Source organism: Ictalurus furcatus, chromosome 28, assembly GCF_023375685.1.
Source record: "Ictalurus furcatus strain D&B chromosome 28, Billie_1.0, whole genome shotgun sequence".
Lineage (NCBI taxonomy): Eukaryota > Metazoa > Chordata > Actinopteri > Siluriformes > Ictaluridae > Ictalurus > Ictalurus furcatus.
In genome coordinates, this window is record NC_071282.1 from 13585526 (window position 1) to 13610745 (window position 25220).

Consider the following 25220-nt stretch of genomic DNA (forward strand, 5'->3'; position numbering starts at 1 on the left):
CATGCCATATCATATTTATTAGCTTATTTGTAGGCTTGATAAGAAACAGGACAGAAACACACAATGTCAAGTACTCAAAATGTACCACATTTCCAATACAGTACATGAACATTGTACTTATAAAATATACTAACATGTGGACCTGGGGGAAAAACCCGCAGCAAGTTAAAATATAGTAAAAACATATAGAAAGCAAGCAACTCTTCCCTATTTAAGAAGTGTTTTTAATAGTCCGTGCAATAAGCCTTAAATAAAAGCAGAAAGGTACATATCAAGTACACAGTACTAAACAGTACAGAAACGTTCCAGTTAAATGTCGTGTTTCCCTCTTTTCTCTAAATAAAATGTGGTTTGATCACGTATTTAATGAACTAAGAGAATAGTTGATCAGTTAAAACACATCTGGTTCCTGATATGCTTTGAATCTAATGTTGCTATCAAGTACTGGATTTTTATTTCCCCCCATTTTGAAATAGACTTACATCTCCAGTGCAAACACCTCTTTCATGTTATCTTTCAAGCAATACGTCTAGGAATAATCTCTAATCAAATAAATATTAGTGTTCTCAAAACCAAATAATTGATTATAAAAAATTTTAAAAACCCTGATTTCATCATGCAGGAAGCATAATCTCTGAATAAATACATATAAAATAGCCTGCTGTAGTGTGTAGACTAATTACCAAAAGGCACATACACGTAAACCAAATGGAATATATACAGCAAAACAGAGACCTGAATTATATTAGATGTGGCAGCTATGAGTGTCACCGGCATTTATTCCTGCTTGTGCATTTTGAAGGTGCATTGATTTGGGTGATGCTTGCTTTGGTCGATTCGAGTGGATTGAGATGCAGATACACAGACACTCATGTTTTCTCCAGCAGAATCTGATTAAACCCAGTCACTTCGTCAGTGTGGGATCCTGGGTACATGTCGGCGTAGCGGAGAGGAGATCTCTGCATGTGGAGCTTCACTGGGCCCTGCAGAGAAACACATACAGTTGTTTTTTGGGGGTTTTTTTTAAACTGCGATGGATTAAAGAGGACATTTCCATGATGAGGCAGAATGAGTCTCTGTAAAGCTAAACTCACCAAAAGGTAGCTAAAATATCTAACTATGCAGCTGACATTGGAATGTACTGGATCTTGTGCTATATCGCATAACTGATTATACAAAACTTGTTCAGTACTCAGCTCTGAGGTCTCACCTGCGGCTGTGCCCGGATGGACGCCACGCCGCGGTTGAATTGGTTGGTCTCCACTTTGTACTCTCCGTTCCTGAAGGGGATCTTCAGTGTGGCCATGATGGACATGACCTTGTGGAATCCTGTGGTGGTCAGTGTCACGGTGATGCTGGGGGTGAAGATCATAGCCAGGCCCAGAGGCCAGCTGCTGACTGCAACAGGATTGGGGAAACTGGAGAGCTGCACAGAACCTCTCTGAATCAGCAAGGCGCGCGCATCTTCTTCCTCTTGCAGGTCCTCAGCGTTGTCCAACTCCGCCTCAGCCAGGGAGTCCATCAAAGCCTGGGGAGAAGGGGAAAGGGAAAAACTGTTCATTCAAAAATCTGTTAGTTAGAACCATTTGTTGTATTTCGATTTTTCTTTTTACGCTCAAATTCAAACTTAACATAAAACAAAGTCAAATATGAAAATATTATGAATGGAAGTACAGATTAAAAAAAAATAAAAAAAAAAGTCGGGTGTACAGAGTAAGCAATAAAATCAAATTAAGATTCAGATAGCACAATTACAATGGTCTAAAACACTCACCCTCCAAGACCTCCATTTATTCTGGATGACCATAACAGCTTTGCGCCATCTCCTCACCTCTCTCCTGACCAGCCAGGCCCGTACCACTGAAATCCACAGAGACACACAGATTATAGACAGAAAAGAAAAAAGATTTAAAAATGTATGTTGGACAGGGAAAACATTTAGCATTTTCTACTCTACATGGCTCTGAACACTACAAGCATTCCTGAAATTAAATGTTTATTGCACTTTTTTGCACATAACAGTTAAGTAAAGTTCTAGCAAGAAGAAGAATCAATTGCTGTGATACAACAAGAAGAATAAAACACTTTGGGATGTGCTTAGGGCAGACAATTCCACTCTACAGGCCCAAACCAGTAATGCTCGACATAACACATGCTGTACCTGCTTGGATGAAAGTGGCACACTTTGTCCTGATGGCTCGCTGGCGGCGCTGGTGCCTGCGCCAGCAGCATTGGATAGAGAAGGCCTTCTGAGAGCGCACTCTGTACCTCTGCTCCTCCAATAGCTCCAACTAGATAAAACACACACACACACACACACACACACACACACACACACTCAGTATAGGAAAATGTTTTGCTTGTTTTCTTTTTTGTATCCTATTAACTCTCATATGCATTTGATTTTAATGCTAAGAAGACTGATGTGGCATTACCATGACATGTGTCAAGAACACTTTGGTCTTCCCACAATGCACCATTACTGTGTCGTTGTTGTTGGGTGTGGGGTTAGGGTCAGGAGAATTGGTCCTCAGGACTGCATTCAAAATGTCCTGTACAGCGGGGCCTAGAGCGATCTGATCCCCATTCTCAGCTCCTAGAGGATACAAATACAAAACTCAAACTCTAAACTACTCCACTACATCGGACTCATCAGAGCTTTTTTTAAAAAAATTTTTAACGATGCTCACAATTAATCATGTTGATAGGATTGTATTTTCATGATGCAGACAGTCAGCATGTACACAACACAAACACAGCCCCGACAAACACAGTAAACAGCAGCACAGATAGATAAAAAACAAAACAAAACAAAAAACAACAAACAACTGAAGCCTGTTTAATGCCTTTGAAATGCATTTTTAAAAAAAAAATAAATTAGTACTACAATTCATTCGAATGTTAATGAGCTTATGATTAACACTGTAAACCACAGAAGGTGAAAATTATATCGGTTTCTTAAGCAAAGAAAATAAATGATAATCTTCATTATATTAGATACGGTTTTATTTGTTTACAGAGTTTTATAGGTGGTCTGGGATTCTCTTCACAGAGAAATCTTCCTGGCTTCCTAGTCACTATACATGTTCACTATGCAGGGTGTATAATATTGGGGTTGTAGATCCTACATCATATACTGCAGACCTGTTAGAACACCATCTGATCTTTAACCACGGAAAACGGCCACTCCAAAAAGTGAGATTCCGGGATTGGAAAATTTCAACATGATCGAAAATATGTGAAAATAAATGATGACGTTATCCTGAGCCCTTTCCTCATGTTAAACGACAGACGGGTCATTTCGGAAGTGCACGTTTTGGATTAAAGATGACGGACACAGACCATAACACTACCGTACACGTGGTATGGCGTATGTACGTGTGGGGTGAAGTGATGAAATGGAAAACCAAAGCGCCCGCACTGAACAGCAGTTAGAGCAGAATTTCACATTGCGGAAATACAAAAGGTCAGCAAGTCGAAGAGGTGGATGTTCAGTTAGTAAGTAAGTGCATGCCGAAATATGCTACCCGCTCACCCACAAAAGGCATGCACACATTTACCTCAGATAGCTAGAAGCCTAGTTAATCTACAACTGGTCCCATTCTAAATGTAAAAAATGTAATTTGCTTCCCAATAGGGTGAAAAATAAAGAATAAGATGAGCGGAGAACTGCAAATAAAGGAAAAGAAACAAAGAAAAGAGATTACATAAGGACAGAGCAGATACCAAGAAATTCAAGAATAGAATTGAAATATCGTCTTCATCACCTTGAGCCAGTCTGGTGTTGGCGATCAAGCCGTAACGCTGGATAAAGTTGTCATAGGGAACCCTGTGCAAATATTTGTGCATCAGTGCATATAATTAAAAAAAAAAAATAAAAAAAAAAAAAAAACAAGACTGCGTATACTGTATATCTTATAAAAAATTTTTTAAAAAACAACAATATATCTTCATCCTACTAAATCCTGGTAAAACACACCAACAATCCAAAACATAAGGAAGAAATCAACAGGAAATTCATTTGAATTTTTTAAATCAGTAGAGAATATTTATATCCCATTCCAAAAAAGTAAATAATTCTATCTTTTTTCCTCCCGCTATTCACATGTTAACACTATTGTTATTTCCATGAAGTAACACTTTAAAACCTCACACACTAAAGGTCTTACTGCTGTATATTCATCTTCAGTTTGTCGTAAAGGGATGCAAACTTTTGCACTCGACTGCATATTTCTTTTTTTTTTTTCCTCCCTGCAGTGATTTAGTTGTTCTAATAGGACAGAGTGGTATGTTACCTGATAGGGAAACCTGCAGCACTGATGTGGATGGTCTCCACTATTCCACATGCCTCCAGCTGTGTGATCACCTATGAACAGAGCAAATGTCACAGTAACTCAGCAGCCAAAACATACATATGAAGTTCTTTTAAAAATTCCTGAACGATGGGTGCTTGGATGTGGGGGCAGTCACCTGATATCCCTACTTTAGAACTCACTATTATACAAGACTTCACCTTCCATGGGTATAAAGGGTACAAAAAAAATACAGTGGGGGCAAGAACTGGGGTAGGAGAGAAGTGACAAGCTTTGGGCTAAAGCACTAGAGAACATACATAAATGTTACATCAAGTCAAGGTACTGCCTTATTCAGTACAAGATCATCCATCGACTTCATTATACTAAGACAAAGCTACAAATAATTTGATCCAGATGTTTCTCTATTAAGTGTCAGATTGGTGAAGCCGCTCTCCTTCACAGTTACGTTCTCTGTCCAAAGTTTATCCCATTTTGGGCTAACGAAATTCTAGTTCTATCAAATATATATGTTACAGTACTTCTCCACCATCTTGTTAGTGTAGGTTGATCAATCGTATGGCGTTGACCGCCACATTAGTGTGACATGAATTAAATCCCTAGGGTTTTCCTTTTTCCTTCGGTCTCTTCTTGCATCTCTTAATAATCTGGAATCGTGAGATCTATGCATCCGTGACTATTGGTTTGCTTGATTCCTCAATAAAAAAAAGATTTAAACACAGGACTATAACTCATACGCTAGAGATAAAATATGGGGAATATATGCAATCGGAAGAAGAAGTGCTGCTTGCCCTCACCTCTTCCTTCATGAAGGTAAGCGGCTTGCAGTCGGGGTTGGGTTTAATGCAGCGCGTGTAATGAGGAGTGGTGCTGTGCAGGATCTTCATCAAATTCTCCAAGGAGTTCTACAAACCCATATTACGATAGATTGTTATTTAGTAACCACTAGGTCCGACGATTGCTCGACATGGTTGTACAATGTCCAAGGAATAAGAAGCTATTTCACAGGCACATCTTATGATGCTCCCTCATGAACTTCCCATATTCTTCCCATAATACACTGCCTTCATGATCTCTCCTCAGTCACTCAACATCTAAATATCACTGCATTAAAGAGCAAAAGGTAAAACAGATTTAATACAGAACCTATACAGAGCTAGAAGTGTGTCGGGAACCTTTTCATCTGGCAGAGACCAATGCAAATGTGTGACAAATTAAAGGAAAAGACAAAATAAAAAGGTTTGGTTTTTAAGCTTTTGAGGTGCAATGGCCTGCCAGAACAGCTTCAGGCCTCTGGAACTTTACTACATATTGGTATAGGTGTGTTCCATTTGCTTCTTTATTGTAAGGGATGTCTAATACATCACTCTAAAATCTGCGACAGGTCTTCAATTAGGTCACTGTGAGGACTGTAGCAAATGATACCCTGTGGGTGGGGGCGGGGTCAGCCTGGAAGAGACCACTCCCATCAGAATAGAAATATTTTATTCCCCATAGGATAAAATTGACCAGTGAGAAGAATTTTGTGTTCATGTGCAGCAACTCTTTCATCCAAACCACATCAACAAAAATAAATGTGCCCAAAGCCTTTTTTTTTTTTTTTTTTAAAACATTAAAATGTGATCGCATCTAGTTCAGGGCATTTTATAAAAAGAAATCAGCAGAAACTGGATAATTTCTGTTCTAAATTTGGTTTTGTTAAACCTGTAATTAGAGGCTTTAAGGATATTTCGGTCTAAAACACGCACAGTTTAGGGCTAGTATGACTGCATACCAGGAAGCTTCTCTGAAGGCAAAAGATTGGTGTAGACCTTGTTATTATTGCTACATTTTTATCCACTACTGCGATTTTGTAAATACGCAGGACACCTTGAATTTGGAGACGACCGTGACGACTTTGCTGTGGCCACGAGGGTTTCCTTCAGTATCCGAGTCTGCAAAGAGACTCTGCAGCAGAGGATCCTCCGACTTTTGTAGCAAGCTGAGGAGTTCAGGTGGGACTGGATCCTACACACACACAGAATAAGAAAGAAAGAAGTGTGGGTAATCATGTCTTCCGAAAATCATCAGTAAATTCCACTACTCTACTTTTACTCATCAGCGCACACACACGCACACACAGTACCTTATTCTTCTCCATCATGCCCTCGATCTGGTAGCCAACTTTGCCTGCATAGTGAGCCACAATGAAATGGGGTTGCTTGCTAAACTTGTCCCAGCTCATACTGCCATTATCAGAGAGCTCCTTCTCTAGACGCTCCCGGAACTGCTTAGCATCGGAAGCTCTGTTCAGACGACACTCCTGGAGAAAAAAACAAAATCATACAGAACCATATTGTGTTATAAGGCATTAATAAAGGACTGAATACAGAAGCAATCCAATCGGATCCATAATCTTTGCTAGGACTATACTAGAGTGAACATTCACCTCGTTAAGCAGAGAGAAGATGCTGGTGGGATTTCCCTCAATCAGCTCCAGGCATCTCTGGTTGTCCTGGTAGCGGATGAAGGACCACTGCAGTCCCTCGGACACGTATTCCTCCTGCTGGGCCTTCAGATAGTGAGCTACAAAGTGCTGCTGCAGCTTCTCGTTGGCGTAGTTAATGCACAGCTGCTCTAGGCTGTTCTGCAGGAAACACTCAAAGCCATACACATCCAAAAGGCCTGGAAACAGCACAAGTGGGGTTTTAAAAACAAATGCAACACATGGTCCAGAGCAGGTTACGTCACATAAAGGAAGAGAAGTAGATGGTGGATGGTGGAGGAAGAGGTTGTGTACCAATGAAGTTGCACCACTTGGAGTCGTCTGCGCACATGCTGCTGTTGATGAAGCCGACCAACCAATCAAACAGTCTGTCAGACAAAATAAAAATGTATAAATAATAAATCGTTTTTAAATGAATTAAACGGCCCAGGTCGTTCCTCCAAAAATTACAAGCGATGCATGTTTAACGAGCTATAAGAATGTGGACGTTTCAGTGGAATGCAAATTAAAGTGTTTAAATACACGAATGAAAAGAAGAAGAAGGAGGAACAGAAAAAGAAGAGAGAAAAATTAAATACCTTGGATAGAAAAAAAATTCTACAAAACAAACAAAAAAATAACAAAAAAAATAACAAAAAAAATAACAAAAAGCAACAACAAAAAAGGAGAAGGTAAAAATTAAACTGATATAAACAGAAATCAGATGGTTAAAAGGTAGCTAGAAAATAAAAAGAAAGTATTTATTTTTTTAAAAAAGAAAAACATAGAAAAAAAAAAGCACATCTTTCAAAAAGGATTATAAAAAAAATTTTAAGAATTCAATGATTAATTTTAAAAAGTGCAAAGTTTTTTTTTGAAGCAAGCTTACAAAAAAAAGGATTATATGACGCTACATTAAATATAGGGAAAAAAGCGTGATGTCCGCACACTGAATTTACAGCTCCAAACAACTTTTTATTGAACGTTTCAACCATCAGGTCTTCATCAGGCATTTAACTACATTAAATAATCAGTAATTTCACACTCTGTGGTGTGTATAAGTCTAGTCTAAACCTTTAACCAACATGCAGCTCTGTATTAATGCGCTGCGGTAGTGTAGTGAAGCTCACCGGCCGTAGATGACTTTAGCGAGACAGTCTCTGCGCACGACACACTCGCTCGGTGAACAGGGCTTGAGCAGGGCACTCTGCTTTCCTGCACGCAGCATCCGTACGCTCACACACTCCTGCAGCTCGACTGCTGACACACGCAACAGAGCTGCCGTCTTCTCTAGGAAACCTACGCACATCACAAAAAGTCACAGACACCAAGTACCTGCTCTGTAACTCTAACCTACTCTAGCTCTTTGCACCTGCTTGAGAATTTTCTAAGTATTTATTTTCAAAAATGACACTTTTATACCCTGATAAAATGTATTTTTGACTTAACAAGACAAATAGATTTTTATTTTAATTCCAATGTTTAGGCTTTTACTCACTTAGGCTATAGCAACACAAACCCCGAAACCAAACGTGAATAAAATTCATCTTGAGAACAAAGACTACGTGATTATATTTTTCTATAGGCAGCAAGAGCATTGACTTCATCGTGAGCATTTACCTTTGGACTGCTGATCGAGGCCACAGGGCTCAGACTCAGGAATAGGACTGAAGTTCACATTCCCCAGTTGCAGAAGTCCTGCCAGGATCTACATGATTACATTAAGAAAAAGTCACAAAGAAACCTGGAGTAAACTATCAGTGCCATGTAAAAACTTTCAAATTTATTAGCGAAATTATCACTGCAAGCATTCTGGAGACAGAGCGTTCGTATATGAAAATCATATCCTAAGAGATGAAGGAGTGTGTTCACTTTTGTGATTGCGGCCATCTATTTGTGGTGAAAGTGCAAGCGCCGGACTGTCTCGGTCAACAAAACTATTCGGAATCACAGGCACTGCGATGGTGGCTCACGGATCACGTGTGCCCTATTATCTTCACTCCCATTGGTAGTTGCGGCACCAAGTCGCTCCAAATTTGCATAAGGTTAAAAGTTTTTGAACTTTGTCGTGCCGCTTGATATGCCCACGTCTAGTCGCCGATGGTAACTGTTGCTCATGTCACCACCTCTCGTTGAAAATGAATGGTCTCCGGTCGTTGAATGTGTGAACGCATCTTAAACGCTCCTACAAAACATTTCTCATAAGAACTATTTTTCTCTCAAAAATATCCTTCCCAGGGGAGGATTTAACAAATATTAATCGCAGATTTACACTCACTGCTATGAAGGGTGCCAATACATTTGTTCTTGATTGCAAGGAGGGGAAGAACTTACCCTGAAAATCTGTGCGCGCTTGTCTGCATCAATGCCAAGGCTGACCATGGCTTCAACAGTATCCTGGAAGCAATCCTCTATAGAGATATTAAAGAAAAAAAAAGACAGATAGAGAAAGATTGAATGACTTTATGTACCAAAATGACATTCAAAACATTCCCCAAGACAAATAACAGAAAAGATGTAACGAATGAGAACCTTCTAAGGTTTTTTCTGCATTTGGCAACCAGGCAAATTTATGGTCATGTGCCATCTCCCAGTCTTTCCTCTGTTCTTCTGTGGCCCCCTTCATCATCTGAACATCACGAAAAGCAAACAAACAAATAAATCATTGTTATATTCAAAAACAATCACACATTAGTTTTGCAATTATATGTACTTTGACTACTTAGACACTCAGTTTTCATCAACAATGTCCCAGTGCTTGTTCCTTTTAAAGAACCAGCCTGCATTTTCCACAATTTTAATTTGAACTATTACATAATCAAATGTATTTTATAACACATTGAGTAAAAAATAATGACATCCATTACTTTTACTTTTAACCATTTCCTTCAGGCTCTGAGATAGAGGTCAACCGATTGATCGCTTATGGCGATTAATCTGCACTGATAACTATGAAGGGTTCGCTGTCATTATACAGTACGAGAGCGGCCTCTAGAGGCGAAATAAAAACTATCATTGACTAATTTTGTTGTGTTATTTGAAGTGGGGTTTTTTTTTTATTCATTTTGGACATCTCTATTTTTATTTGTTATTTGGAGCATTACTTTTTGGTTCCGTTTGGATATATTATCTTTTATTTACATTAATATTTATATTTAAAAAAAAATTTTAAAGTTCGGTACATTTTCTTGGTACATTCAGTACTGTTTATTTCTGGAATAAAGTTTAGCAATATTTTACTTTGAGTGTTATGTTTTTATTTAGTATAAATTTTAAAAACAATTTTGGTTGATTTATCGGTTATTGGAAGGTACTACCCAACTTCAGTCGACCTCTACTATGAGAATATATTTTACTATTCAAAGTCAATGATTTATGAATCATTTCTGAAACTTTTCAACAACAATCTTCAACCCCCTGACTGTTCTCATGCTTTTTTAAAATAGCAGTTATTTGGATAACTTGAGTTGCTTAGCATCACCAGGTCTCAGTTATAGATGAGCTACACTGCTTTTTTCCAGGCAAGATTTGGGCCTATAAAGGAAGTGTAACAGTTCCTGATTAGACACCACCACTGTGTTGCTTTCACCTGGTAAAATATGTGGAAATTCCTCTCGTTAGGAGCTTGAAAGGTCACCCTGGTCTTCTCTAGGAGATACGTTTGCACCGAGGCTCCTACCAGCAACTGAGAACTGCATGACAAAAAAAAAAATCTCTCATTAGCCATTAGCCTGCATTTACACAAGTACAAGTCAATGATATCACTCAAGGTGTGTCTCTTGTGGGTGTGTACCGTCCGACTTTTTTAACTTCAGATACAAGACGGCAAAAATACACTGCCAGTCAAAAGTTTTTGAACATCTTACATTTTATTTCAGCATTTTTGCTTAAATGACCTTATTTTATACACGAACCACAAAACTAGCATAAGTGAATAGAATTTATTTTATTGTTAAATGTTTAGTGATTTTGAAAGAAGAGTTATTTTATTGGAACAATTTAAATCTAATGTACACATACCATCCATTTTATTAGGAACACAGTTATCAGTTATTTAATCAGCCAATGCAGTTACCTAATCAGTCAATGCAGTTATCTAATCAGCCAATCATGTGACAGCAGCACAATGCAAAAAAAATCATTTCAGATACTACTGAGATTTTCCACACGCAGCAGTCTCTAAAGTTTACACAGAATGGTGCGAAAAACAAAAAACACTGAATGACAGTTCTGTGGCTGGAAATGCCTGATCGATAAGAGGTCAGAAGACCTCACTCTTTACACCTGAGGTAAGCAGAAAAGCATCTCGGAACACACAATACATCAAACCTTGAGGTGGATGGGCTACAACAGCAGAAAAAAAAAATATTGGGTGCCACTCCTGTCAGCTAAGAACAGGAACTCACCCAAACTGGACAGTAGAAGATTAGGGATAAATAAATAAATAAATAAATCACCTGGTCTTTTCCCAGTCTTAAACTGTCCAGTTTAGTGAGCCTGCGCCCATGATAGCCTCAGATTCTTGTTAATGGCTGACAGGCGTGTAACCTGATGTGGTCTTCCGCTGTTGTAGCCCATCCACTCCAAGGTTTTGAGTGTTCCGAGATGCTTTTCTGCTCACCACGGTTGTAAAGAGTGCTTATTTGAGTTACTAAAGACTTCCTGGCAGCTCAAACCAGTTTGGCCATTTGGTCAGTCTGGATTTTGGCAAAAAGCCAAAATCTTTATCACTCTAACGAAGCTGTTTTAGTACACAATACAGTATATTTCTGTTACACCGATAATACTAAACCCGTCTTTGAGTCCTGTATCTAAAGGCTTAACAGGTTTACTCTCCAAGTGCGCCTGTCTCTTTAATAACACACTAATTAAGAGCCACAGGATCTGAGAAAGATTTCTTATTTAACTTCTATTGGTCATTGCTGCATCATTTTTTTTGGTCTGTAATAGTGATTAATCTGTAATAAAATATACGAAACTGTGATAAAATATACAAAAGTGTTCAAAAACATTTGACTGGCAATGAATATACTGTATATTTTATACACCTCCCCACATTAGGTATGTTTATAGTTTATTTTAATATTGTAGTAAAACCGAGGACAGCGATTATACATTTTTAATACACATTTAAATGGGAACTAATTTCAGGATTGGCCTGAAAGCCTGACTGGAGCTAATCATTTGAATGTGTCGCTTTGTCATGTTATTGCTTTAAAACTAAGACACATGTTGTTGCTTCAAATGGAGACAAATTAAGCAGTGATACACACTTTTTTGTGTGTAAATTTTAACAGCGGCCTGTCGCTTTGTTGCTCATTAGCGTGTGAAACAATACAAGACAAAAACAGTGGAAATAAGCTGAACGTGTAACGAGACGGACCTGTTCAGCTGGAGCTGGATGTACTTTCCGAAGCGGCTGCTGTTGTTGTTGCGTAAAGTGCAAGCATTGCCTGTAGCATGGGACAGAAATAAATAAATAAATAAATAAATAAATAAATAAATAGCCAAACTAATTCTTTACAACCTGGAATGTAGGGCAGAATCTCACAAGCAAAACACACAAGGGCAATGATGAGAAGAGGGAAATGTTCCAAACCCATCAATGTTTTCCATCCACAGAGTACTGTTTAATACCAAAAATAATAATACAAAATGGCAGTATGAATTTTTGGATGCGACTCATGCACCATTTTTAAAGATCAGATGGAAAGATCTACAGTGTGCCACTTTCTCTCACTCAGTCAGTATCTAACCATAACCTTGCTTATTATTTCTTACTTTTCTTTTCCTACACTACTTAAGATAGCCTCCAGTTTGACATGTTCTCATAAACTCCTACAGCTGCAGTCATAAGTTTATATACGCCTTGCAGAATCTGCAAAAGTTCATAAGGTTTTTTTTTGTTTTTTTTTTTATAAGAGGGATCATAAAAATAGCATTTAGTCTTTTTATTTAGTCCTGCCCTGAATAAGCTACTTCACATAAGAGATGTTTACATATAGTCCACAAGAGACTATATATTATATTATAAATAACTGAATTTATACAAATGAACCAGTTCAAAAGTTTACACACGCTTGATTATTAGTACTGTGCGTTGTTACCTAGATGATCAATGACTGTATGTTTTGTGAGAGTTGTTCGTGAGTGCTTTGTTCGTCCTGAGCTGTTAAACTACCCACTGTTCTTCAGAAAAATCCTGTACATTCTTTGCTTTTCCAGCCTCTTCTGCATATTTGACCACTTTCCAACAGCAGCTATATGATGTCGAGATCCATCTTTTCACACTGAGGAGGACTGAGGGACTCGTACACAACTATTACAAAAGGTGCAAACATTCACTGATGCTCAAGAAGGCAACATGATACATTAAGAGCCAGGGGGGTGTAAACTTTTAAACAGGATGATCTGTGTAACTTGTTATTATTTTGTTTAAAGATCTTATATTTTTCCCCATTTAGTACTGCCCTTAAGAAGCTACATAAGATATTCACGTTTCCCCAGAAGAGAAAAAAACAATAATTTAGGGCAGTACTAAATAAAAAAACAAAATGCAATTTTTATGATCCGCATTTTTTGCAGATTCCGCATGGTGTATATAAACTTATGACTGCAACTGTACATCTCATTTTTCCTTTCCTTCCATCTTTGAGTCATCCTCTCCCTCACCAAAGGCTTCCATGATGGGGTTCGAGTCCAGCACTCGTCTCTCGATCCTCTCCACCGTGTGCTGGCACTTCTGTGACGAGGTAGCCACTGTGGCGTAGTACTTCATGAGGCAGCGTGAAGTCCATGTCTGGAGAGAAACACAACGACACTAAGCAACATAACGAGGCCAAAAAAAAAAAAAAAAAAAACATACACAATTTGACTCTACACACCTTCCCAGCTCCACTCTCTCCTGAGACCACTAGTGATTGGTCGACGGGTTCAACTTGGCCCTGAACGTTCCTGTACGCCTCTTCGGCTACGATGAAGATGTGCGGCTTAAAGTCCTGTATAAACACAAAATCTGCGTGTATGAAGGCTTTCGGACACCCTGGTCATTAATGTCAAGATAATATTATACACAATATAACAGACATATAAACAGGCACTGATCTTTCAAGCATGTGCTCTAGTTATACCCTGGCCTGCTTACAGATTTAGTCTACAAATATTACAAAAAGTGTTACATTTTTGCTTTTAAACCACAAACAATTATCAGAAACCACATGGACGTTAGAATGTATGTGAATAAAATAAATAGAAATGAATTCTGAACAACACTGGCCGTGGGTGTTTTTGCTTATTATACAACAGTTAGCGCCGGTCCAGCTACATTTTACAGAGCGGCGTTCCTAGAGTGCTTATATTTCCTGATGGTCACTGTACCATGAAATGCACTCAAATAGCAAAACAAACACTAAAGTGAGGCTGATCAAGGTTACCAAGCGGCGACAAAACACCAAACACACTGTAATATATAACTATATTACACAAACGCCATCTGGATTAATTCAGCCCTGTATTACTGTGCACACAATTTCAAACCAGCTGCACGTTTCAGTCACTAATGACTGACCTACAACTTTATAGTAGAACATAAACAAAACAAAGGTGACGTGGGGTTACAGAGAAATATCACTCATTCCGTTTTTGTGTTCATCCTACCTGCCCTCTAACCAGGCAAATATTTGCTCAGCGCTACTGCTAGTAGATGCTGATTATTTTACAGCCGATATTTTGTTCTACTATAACATTTTTGTACTACTTAATGAAACGTTAATATATTGTGAGGAAAATTGTTTTAGCCCATATGTTTAAGCTCAGCTTAACCAATAATTCTGGATTTTCCTGCATAAGAATTCGAATATCAATATAGATACATCAGTTAATACAGTGTATATCCTGTACATATGAACAGAGCGGATGTTTACCTGAGGTTGGGAAGCCGAGTGGTATTCGTACATCACGTCCAGTGAGTAAAGGTGAGGAATGGGCTGGAATGGGTTCAGTGCCACCAGCGTGCAGCCGGCATGCGTGTAAAACACTCTCGCACTGTAACGTGCCTGCAGGCATTTTAGCACTGTTTTACACACACACACACACACACACACACACACACACACACACACACACACACACAGGAGGATGAAATAATTTATAAAATGTTATTGAGTTAAAGTGAAGAGTGCTATCCATGCTCGTGCAAGAGAGAAAGAAAGACAGAAAGAAAGACTGAAAGAAGGAAAGACTAAAAAGAGACAGACAGAAAGAAAGACTGAAAAGAGACAGACAGAAAGAAAGACTGAAAAGAGACAGACAGAAAGACTGAAAAGAAAGAAAGATAAATTAAAGAAAAAAGAAAGAACAGAACAGATCAGACACTGACAGACATACAGAAAGGAACAGACAAAGAGAAATGAAAGACTGAACAGAGTCTGAAAAGAGACAGACAGACAGGAAGGAAGGAAGGAAGGAAGAGAAGAGAAGAGAAGAGAAAAAGACGGAGAAGACGGAAAAGACAGAAAGAAACACTGAAAATAAGAAAGACTAAAAAGAGACAGACAGAAAGAAAGAAAGAATGAAGAGACTGAAAAGAGAGACAGACAGAAAGAATGAAAGACAGGAAGACTGAAAAGAGACTGACAGACAACAGATAGGAAGAGAAAATAAAAAGTCAAAGACAGAAAAGAAAGAAAGAAAGGACGACAGACAAACAGCAAACGATGGAAAAACAGCAGAGGACATAGCATGATTGTTATTATAAGAACATCTGAAAAAGGTATTATTATTATTCTTAATAATAATAACAACAACAATAATAATAATAATAATAATAATAATAATAATAATATGAAAGACACTGGATTAAACTGGATAAACTACCACTAATGTACTTCTGTCTAAATCTCCTTTAGGAGACTAAAGAAGGTATGTATAATATGGACAAGTTATGCATTAGTGTAAACAGTGTAATGAGGTTGCTGGTGTGTGTGTGTGTGTGTGTGTGTGTGTGTGTGTGTATATATATATATATATACACCTGTGGTTGGAGTTACAGGGTTGACTTTGGTCAGGTCATCGTAGGTGTGGAGCTCGGCCTCGTTTACTAGAAAAGCTCTGACGTCTCCTTCTATTGAGTCATTGAGAGTCTTCCCGCGAGGATGGAGCCGCTCCGTCACTCCGTTTACCTGCAGAGAAACAAACACACACACACACACACACACACACACACACACACACACACACACGATCAAAGGTAAATCAAAGTATGATATCTAACTACAGAATATATCTTACACTGTATAATATATTACAGCGTCAGTGCTTTGTAACAGTCAGAGGTAAAGCTGCTCCTGGGCTGCTGTGATAAACACAAGTTCCTTCAGAAATAAAAACGTCGTTATTTGTCTGTTCATCTTATTATCTGTCCATCTATGCATGGGCTCCTGCATTCTGTGTGTGAAGAGAAAGAAGAAGGCGAGGAAGAAGAGACCTCAGTGATCTCATCCTGTATTGACACACTGCAGACATGTTGCTGCAAGGCAAAGCCAGAGCAAGACGGGCCACGCAATGCAAAGACGAAACTATTTAAACACCTGCAGTGATGAAAGAAAGCAAGCCTGTGAAATCGGTTGTGACATCACACGGGCATGCGCAAACACACCCAAGACATGTGGTACAACAAAACAATCTGATCTAGTGTCTCAGTCCACTTTTCCCAGCCTAAAACACACCAGCACTAGGTGTTCAGTGTTTCTTAGCCGCTTGTTTTAGGTGTCATGAGAGCAAAAGGAGAACAAAAGCGGGATAGTCTGGGAGTCCCCGAGAACTAAACTTGAAGATTGTAAAAACTTTTTCTGTAAACCCGTGCCCGCTGGAGCCTCAGCTTGCTGTTCTTGGCTGACAGGTGTGGAATCCGACATGGTCTTCTGCTGTTGTAGCCCAGCCACCTCAAGGTTTGATGTGCTGTGCGTTTGGAGATGCTTTTCTGCTCACCACAGTTGTAAAGAGTGGTTATTTATTTTAGTTACCATAGCTTTCCTTCCTACAGCTTTTCCTTGTTTTTTGTACCATTCTGTGTAAACTCTAGAAATACTCAAACCAGCCCATCTGGCAGCAACAACCATACCACGGTTATAGTCACAGAGACTGCATTTCCCCACCCCCCCCACCACCAAATTTGATGTGAACATTAACTGAAGTGCTTGATCTATACCGGCATGGTCTTATTCACTGTACTGCTGCCATGTGATTGGCTGACTGGATAATTTCATGAAGAAATCAAGTGAGCGCCAATGCCAGTTCAAGTTACGAAGGCTGGCCAATCAATCCCTTAAAACTGATTCCGCCTTGTCTAGGTTAGCTCAAATCAGCTTTGAAACCTCTAGAATATCACCATGTTGGTGTGAACCCAATGAAACATTTTGACTGTTCCGGCCCAATTTTTTTTTTTAACTAAAAATTCCGTTAGCCATGTTTCCTTCAGGACTAACTGTAAGTCAACACAGTGGAATTGTTTCACCATAGTGATAACCCATAATGTATGTAGCTTCAGTATAGTTAAGCTACTTTTGCCATGCAGCTTGTACAGTAGCTAACAACATTTCTGTAAAGGTCTGGAATATGTATCTGAGCTACATCATGTGCAGCTATCTTGGACCAGTTTCATGACAAAAAGTACCAGACTCTCTAGTCTGGCTTGAGACGATTAAGAAACACAGAGGTGCCAACAATGCTGAAAAGAAAATTCAAGCAGAGAGAAAATTGTACCACAAAACCGTATTTTGTGTCAAATATGTGCCAAGCAACCCTAAGAAACAGTGAGACAAAAGACCAGTGTGACCACTGCTTAATATTAAGAACTTCCATTGTTTTATTTACAAAAGAAACCACATCCCCACTTTCTTGTTTTCAACTGGTTCACAAGATCAAGGCTTGAGATTTCCCCTACATAGCTATACTATATAAGATGTGAAAGTAAGAGCTACCAGAAGTAACTGTGCATCTTTCTCGTCCTTTAAATCCTTCAGCGATTTGGCTTGTCCTTCAGGAATTTGGCTCATCCCTCACAATTAATTGTATTCACGTTTGGTGAGACAAAGGCGTTGTCAGAAAAGCATTGTTTTCAGGTTTCTCCCATAACGGCGTAGCAAGGGTTCCAAAATCATAGATCCTATGACTAAACTGTAGATTTTGTCACCTCCGGACAGAGTACTGTAGGGGTACATTTATGTTCCCCAAGGTACAAGCAATCTAAAACCCCCAAAAGGTCCAAATATATACCATAAATGATATTTAAAAAGGTACAACACATTGACTTTCATCAGGTGAAAGATACACTATATGAGCAAAAGTTTGTGGTCGCATATCCATTCTAACAGCAGAGGAGGCTGTAGTCCTCCTTTGCTGTTAGAATAACCTCCACTTTTCTGGGAAGGCTTTCCACTAGATTTTGGAGCGTGGCTGTGGGGATTTGAGTTCCTGGGGTGCAGTCAGCATTCCGGTTCATCCTAAAAGTGTTCAGTGTGGTCGAGGTCAGGGCTCTGTGCAGGACACTCGAGTTCTTCTATACCAACCTTGGCAAACCATGTCTTCATGGATCTCGCTTTGTGCACAGGGGAATTGTCATGCTGGAAAAGGTTTGGGCCTCAGTTCCAGTGAAGGGAAATTGTAATGCTACAGCAAAGAAAGACATTCTATACAATTTTCTTCCAACGTTGTGGTAACACTTTGGGGAAGAACCACACATGGGTGTGATGGTCAGGCGTGCACAAACATTTGGCTTATAGAGTGTTCATACTCTGAGACTATCACCCCAGAAGCATTTGTACCCTAAAAGGTACACTTTATCCCCCCCCTTTTTTTTTTAACAGTGTCCGGAAAGAGCACTCAGACAAACAGTATCTCGATTTAACAAAGATACTGGGACCAGACACTTGAGTCGTAGGTTAATACAATTAACTCCTTTTAATAACAAGTCTTAATCTGTTTTTCAAGTGCTCCAGAACTTTTAATTGGATTTAAGGATTAAAAAAAGGGCGGCACAACATAACGTCGCCACCTCACAACAACCCTGAGCTTGGGTTGGCGTCTGTGTGGAGTTTTGCGTGTTCTTCCAGGTCTTTCGGGTTCTCCAGTTCCCTCCCACATGCTGGTAGGTGAATTGGCAAAGCTAAATTGGGTATAGGTGTAAATGTGTGCACCCGGTGCTGCACGGGCATCCATCCAGGGTGTATTCCCATGTTCCTGGGACAGGCTTTCAAACCATTATGACAGCTGACCAGGATAAAGTAGTTACGATAGATAGACAGATAGATAGAGAGAGAGAGAGATAGATAGAGAGAGATAAATATAGATAGAGATGATAGATAGATAGATAGATAGATAGAGAAATAGATAGATAGATGGATAAACACATAGAGAGAGAGAGAGAGATAGATAGATAGATAGATAGAGAGCTAGATAGATAGATATAGATAAATAGAGAAATAGATCGATATAGATAGATAGAGAAATGGATAGATAAATAGATAGATAGAGAGCTAGATAAATAGATAGAGATAGATGGATAGAGAGAGCGAGATGGATAGATATAGATAGAGAAATAGATAAATAGATGGATAAATAGAGAGAGAAATAGATAGACAGATAGATAGATAGATAGAGGAATAGATATAGATAGAGAGAGAGAGAGATATATATAGAGGGATAGATATAGATAGATAGAGAGAGAGAGAGAGATGGATAAATAGATGGAGAGAAATAGATAGACAGATAGATAGATAAGATCAGATCAGTATGATAGTTCTATTAGATGGACAACAGTATAAATAAACCAGGTGATATATTATCTTAAACAATCAGACTTAAACATTTAGAATGAAAGAAAGTGATCTAAACTAACATTTTAGAGAAGACTTCTGACACCTACACTATTTAAAATTTATCATCAAAATACAAAAGTGACATCTAAAAACAATGCACTACCTTCTTTATCATCATTTCATTAAAGTGTCAGATGGTCATAATGATAGTGAAGTGTTTCCTACCTTCCCAGGACGTCTTGTACTTCCACCTTCTTCAAAACTCACAGATTCTCCACCTGTTTTGTCTCCAGACGCGTTTTCAGTCCTGAATAAAATGTTCTGCTTGACATTTGCCATAGTACAAAGAACCAGGACTGTCCAGAAAGCCCGTTTTCAGCGGTTTCTAGTCTCACAGTCCCGCCATTAACAGACCGCTTTTTAACTTTCCTACTTCTGACTCAGAAAATTCCACAGTGAAGGACAAAATCTCTTCACCGCCTCTCTCAACGCTTTTCCTGCTCGCAGTCCGACAAACCCGCCTCCGGCTCGACGACGGATATGATTGGTTACACGTGATCAAGACCACGCCCTCTGTTGGGTTTAAACGAAGGTGATCGAGTACAATCATATTACACGAGGCGTCATATAAAGCTGGGAAAATTCATCAATAATTAATAAGCTCATGTGGATTTATTCAATAACGTGATTCGTTAAATTATTCATGATTGTGACCCAGTAAACTATATATAAAATATTTATTAATTAAACAACACATAAAATATTTATTAATTAAACTAGGCCTATATATTAAAATATTTATTTATTTATTTATTTATTTTAATTATTATACTGTACTGAGTTGTTTTTTTAATCACCATTTTGATGAAACTGACCTCCGATTTTAACAGAAAAATATCTTGCCATTTAAAAATATTAAGAGAGTACTTTATTGCAAATTTACATTAATTTAATTTGGTATTTTATTTTATTTTCCATACACAGAAATAACCAAAGATATTTACATATTTACATATTTACCCATCTTGTACTCGAAAGCTTATATTATATTATTTAATTAAGTATCTGGAGAAAAATGAGATAACATTTTTTATTTATCTCAGGTGACATTCACAGTGTCACAGCAGAATAAAATAATTAAGATTAAGTATAAGGACTGTGAAATAAAGAAAATAAAAGAGTTCAAAATGTATACAACTAAAAAAAAGCAAAGCAAGGAACTGCAGTGAAGATTCATGTTAAAATATGCTAGTACAATAATTAATAAAAAAGCAACATTAATAAAGCAACACACAATTAGTAAATCAATCTCAATAGATTTATCAGAGTCACAAATGGTATATTTAATGATAGACCTGAGAGGAAAAGCTATGAAAGCATATACAAATAAATCTAACTATGCTCATATCCATACTGTATGTGTTTATGAACAACAGTGCAAAAGTAATGGTGCAAGTATGAGTAACGACTGAATGAAAATAATCTGCAAACTATATAGTTAATACAGTAATATAACTTTAATACTAAATAGTTTTCCTTCTAATCCAAATTCAGTCCATGAATGTTGTGATAATTACCCGATGAATTTAATCAGGTGTGTTAAAATGAAGTAGAATAATTAACCAGTCCTGGCGCAGGAAGCGGGACAAGTGTAAACGTCATGACAGGCTCTGCCCATTTTGTGACGTAGTACACAGGAACGCCCGAGAGACGCTGACAGGAAACATGCGGAAAAGCCGAAAAGAGTGAAATGTAACGAAAACACTTCAAATAGGCGGAAAAACAGGAGGTTGAACCTTTAGTTGATGAGATCGTGGTTTATTTGTTCCACGACCGCGTGTATTTAAATGAATAATAATTAATTCGTGACTCATGATACATTTTAACACAATATGCAGCTTATTTATCCTGGACTTGAGCTGCCAGACCAGTCAGTGCTGATTAGATGAAATGGTCGCAACTCAGTGAAGAGTAAAATAATCCAAAGCAGAAGACCAGTCAATATTTCTACATACATGGAAACCTCAAAGGTAGGTTTGTATCTTGTGTGATCCATTTAGCTTCAGTACATGCAATCAGATGTTCAGTATTTTTAATGGGTAAATCTCTATTATTGTGGAACTTAAAGTAGAACATCAACTGGAAAAATATTTTATTTTATTTTGTTTATACTGAAAAAAAAATGTGATGTGTGTATTGGTTCTGGTTAAAATCCGTGGCTTGGTGCTGCATTTTTATTATCCCTGTGCGAAGTTAGCAGTTGTGTGTCGCTCTGACGTCACAGGGGGACAAGTGCGGTTACAATGTAGTTTAAATAGCATTAAAATAAATCCACCAATCATCGAGATGATGAGTGCAGTGGTGTCGTATTAGCATAAACATTGAAGCGTTGCATGCTGATCTTGTCTGAGCAGAGTGTACAGATGAGGCGAGATAGTTGGATTTAGATTGTGCCAGAACTTTATCATCTCATACAGTGTGACAAGTAATAATCCTAAAAGACTGCTGAAATCACACAGTCTAAAACTGGCTTTATAACTGCCCCCAACTGACCACCTCGCATGTTTGTCTACATTTCACACACACAAAAAACCCTGTTTTCTGTCATGACATGCTATAGAATGTAATTATTTATTAGACTGATTAATATTTAAGGTCAAATACACACAAAAAAAAACCCAAAACAAAGTAAGGAAGCGAAAAGAGAAAATAACGTCGTTCATGTTATCCTTTATTTCGAAAGGGTTACAGTTTACCATAGTGTTTAGCAATATCACATTCCGTACTGTGTGTGTGTGTATGTGATTGTGCCCTGCGATGGACTGGCACCCTGTCCAGGGTGTACCCTGCCTTGTGCCCGATGCTCCCTGGGATAGGCTCCAGGTTCCCCATGACCCTGAAAAGGAGTAAGTGGTAGAAGATGGATGGATGGATGGATGGATGGATGGATATTCCACTATTACCAACAAACAGTTGCATCATTATAAGAAATATCATTCTTAAATATGTTTTCTGCATTATGCGATGTAGTATGTCATATAATGACTTCTTTCTCCTAGGCAATGGCTGAAACGGAAATAAAAGTCGCCTTCGTGAGCAACCTCAATGGCACGACGCTGACAGAAGTGTCTCTCGGATCCTTCCTCGCCCCTCTCTGTCTTCTCAGCCGAGGCTTGTTCGTACCAGTGTTCCACCTAAATAAAGGTGTTCTCCCACTAAGCAGCAGTGCTCACCTGCTTTTGGATTTTATTCTGCTCATAACACCGCTGGTCCTCTCCTGCACTGTCCTTAGTGACGTCCTTCACTGGGTTATAATTTTGTTGGCTGTCGTTGATGTTTGTGCAGTTTTTATATTGTACTCAAAAAGGCATAAAAAACCTGCCGGTCATCAGAGTATGATTGACAGCTTTGAACACAGCCATGTCGAGTCCAGTCTGGTGCCTTTTTTGACAGCGTTCAGGGTGCTGGTGAACGTCAAGACGGCTATCAGCATCCTAGCTGTGGATTTTACTGTTTTTTCCGAGACGATACGCCAAAACGGAGATGTACGGGACAGGGGTTATGGACTTCGGGGTGGGAGCTTATGTTATGGCTAATGCAATGGTGTGTCCTGAAGCTAGAGGGAAGAAAATACAGGGTTCGAAACTGAGCCATTTGGCAAAGCAGGTTTTCTCAATATGGCCCCTGGTGGTGCTCGGTCTTGCGAGGCTGGCTAGCGTGAAAGCGACAGGCTATCACGAACACATCACCGAATACGGGCTGCACTGGAACTTCTTTTTCACTTTAGCCATAGTGAGAGTGGTGGCGTCAGCTTTACTCGCCGTGTTTCCCATCAACGTCTCCTGGCTCTTGTCTTTACTGATCATTGGCGCTTACCAAGTCGTCTTGGAGAAAACAGATCTGAAATCATTCCTCACCCAGAACGCTGAGCGCGGTAGCTTCATGCAAGCCAATAAAGAAGGTATATTCTCTGTAGTGGGTTACGTGGCTGTCTACATGGCTGGAGTTCAGGTTGGTGTCTATCTAATGCAGACTAGAACTCTGGTCAAGGACTGGATACGAGTTATCCGGAACCTTCTACTGGGAAGCTTTGGGCTCTGGGTTGCTTTACATGCCTGTCAAACGCACATAGAGCCGGTTTCACGCCGCATGGCCAACCTGCCGTTCTGTATATGGACCATAGCACAGTCCTTGTTTTTTCTTTCCTGTTTGGGCATAGCTGATATTGCATTGCTTTTTGCCAAAGTGGTGTCCAGTTTCACTGCTGTGTCAGCCTCCTGGAATCCCCGTCACCGTTCGGAAACAGAACGGAAAATAATGAACAAACTGGACGCTTTGTGTTTAATTCAGGCTGTGAACAGGAATCAGTTGCTGTTTTTCCTCCTCGCGAATGTAATGACTGGATTAACCAACATACTCGTAGACACTCTGAAAAGCAACGACTTGTTTGCGGTTTGTGTTTTGCTTTCTTACATGTTCATAAACAGTTTAATCATATTCATTTTACATGTAAATAATATTACAGTTAAATTTTGGTAATTTTCCTCCCTTGTTTTAATCGGGTTAGATTAATTACTGCTATGAAGAGATCACTTGAAATGAGATTGTAGGTCATAATTATAAACGATCTGCTGTGTATTTATCACTTTGTGATATCTCGAATAAAAAATTGGAAGTGCGCTCATGCAATGCAGATGTTCCTGCTTTAATATCAATAAGGAAGATACAACCTGGCTGTCATAAAGACTGCCTTATGTAAAGATTACTCTTAATTCTTTGGTTAGAGTTGTCGTTGTTATTATTGTTATTATTGTTATTATTATTATTATTATTATTATTATCTGTGTTGCAATCCTGTTCACTGACTTCATGGTGAAGGTTTAACATTTTGTCTTCTGGGAAACATGTAAATATCTTGTGTAGCTTCTGAAGGGCAGTACTAAATGAAAAAAATAAGATCTTTAAACAAAATAATAACACTTTACACAGATCATCTTGTTTAAAATTTTACACCCCCCTGGATCTTAATGTATCGTGTTGCCTTGTTGAGCATCAGAGAATGTTTGCACCTTTTGTAATAGTTGTGTACGAGTCCCTCAGTCGTCCTCAGTGTGAAAAGATGGATCTCGACATCATATAGCTGATGGAAAGGGGTCAAATGTGTAGATGCTGGAAAAGCAGAGAATGTGCAGGGCCTAGAGGAATTTTCTGAAGAATAGTGGGCAGTTTAACTGCTCAGGACAAACAAGGGACTCATCAACAGCTATCACAAAACATAAAAACAGTCGTTGATCATCCAGGTAACAACACACAGTATTATGAATTAAGCGTGTGTAAACTTTAGAACTGGTTCATTTGTGTAAATTCAGTTATTATTGTGTCTTGTGGACTATATGTAAACATCTCTTATGTGAAGTAGCTTATTCAGGGCAGAACTAAATAAAAAACTAAATGCAATTTTTATGATCCCTCTTTTTTTAACATTTATTTATTTATTTATTTTGAAAAATTATTAGCATTTTGCAGATTCTGCAAGGTGTATGTAAACTTATGACCTCAGCTGTACATAGGAAACCGATGGACTCCTCTATATCAGAGGTGCCAACATTTTTTTTACCACAAAAATTA

General features: G+C 38.6%; 2 protein-coding genes across 2 annotated transcripts; one reads left to right on the plus strand and one right to left on the minus strand.

The window, feature by feature from the left end:
- LOC128603519 (unconventional myosin-XIX) lies at positions 1–20319 on the minus strand. Its single transcript, XM_053618010.1, has 23 exons — positions 19818–20319; positions 15809–15956; positions 14700–14848; positions 13662–13775; positions 13450–13576; positions 12161–12230; positions 10367–10469; positions 9310–9406; positions 9112–9188; positions 8398–8485; positions 7908–8076; positions 7093–7166; positions 6742–6977; positions 6439–6615; positions 6183–6320; positions 5111–5218; positions 4296–4366; positions 3768–3829; positions 2436–2596; positions 2162–2291; positions 1775–1860; positions 1211–1528; positions 1–983 (listed from the first exon to the last, which is right to left on the minus strand). The coding sequence occupies exons 1-23, from the start codon at positions 19929–19931 to the stop codon at positions 870–872; spliced, it is 2931 nt and encodes a 976-aa protein (XP_053473985.1). The 5' UTR covers positions 19932–20319; the 3' UTR covers positions 1–869.
- Positions 20320–20611: 292 nt separating this feature from the next.
- pigw (phosphatidylinositol glycan anchor biosynthesis, class W) lies at positions 20612–24271 on the plus strand. The gene is given in 3 exon segments (XM_053618011.1): positions 20612–21622; positions 22652–23107; positions 23109–24271. Coding segments are annotated over 3 exon segments (1494 nt in total). The 5' UTR covers positions 20612–21607; the 3' UTR covers positions 24132–24271.
- Positions 24272–25220: the final 949 nt, after the last annotated feature.

Coding starts and splice junctions, on each gene's coding strand:
- LOC128603519 (XM_053618010.1), bottom strand. CDS start 19,931: ATGGCAAATGTCAAGCAGAACATTTTATTCAGGACTGAAAACGCGTCT. Junction 8,486..9,111: donor AGCGCGCACAGATTTTCAGG/GTAAGTTCTTCC, acceptor GTAATCATGTAG/ATCCTGGCAGGACTTCTGCA. Junction 2,597..3,767: donor CAACACCAGACTGGCTCAAG/GTGATGAAGACG, acceptor TGTATCCTCTAG/GAGCTGAGAATGGGGATCAG.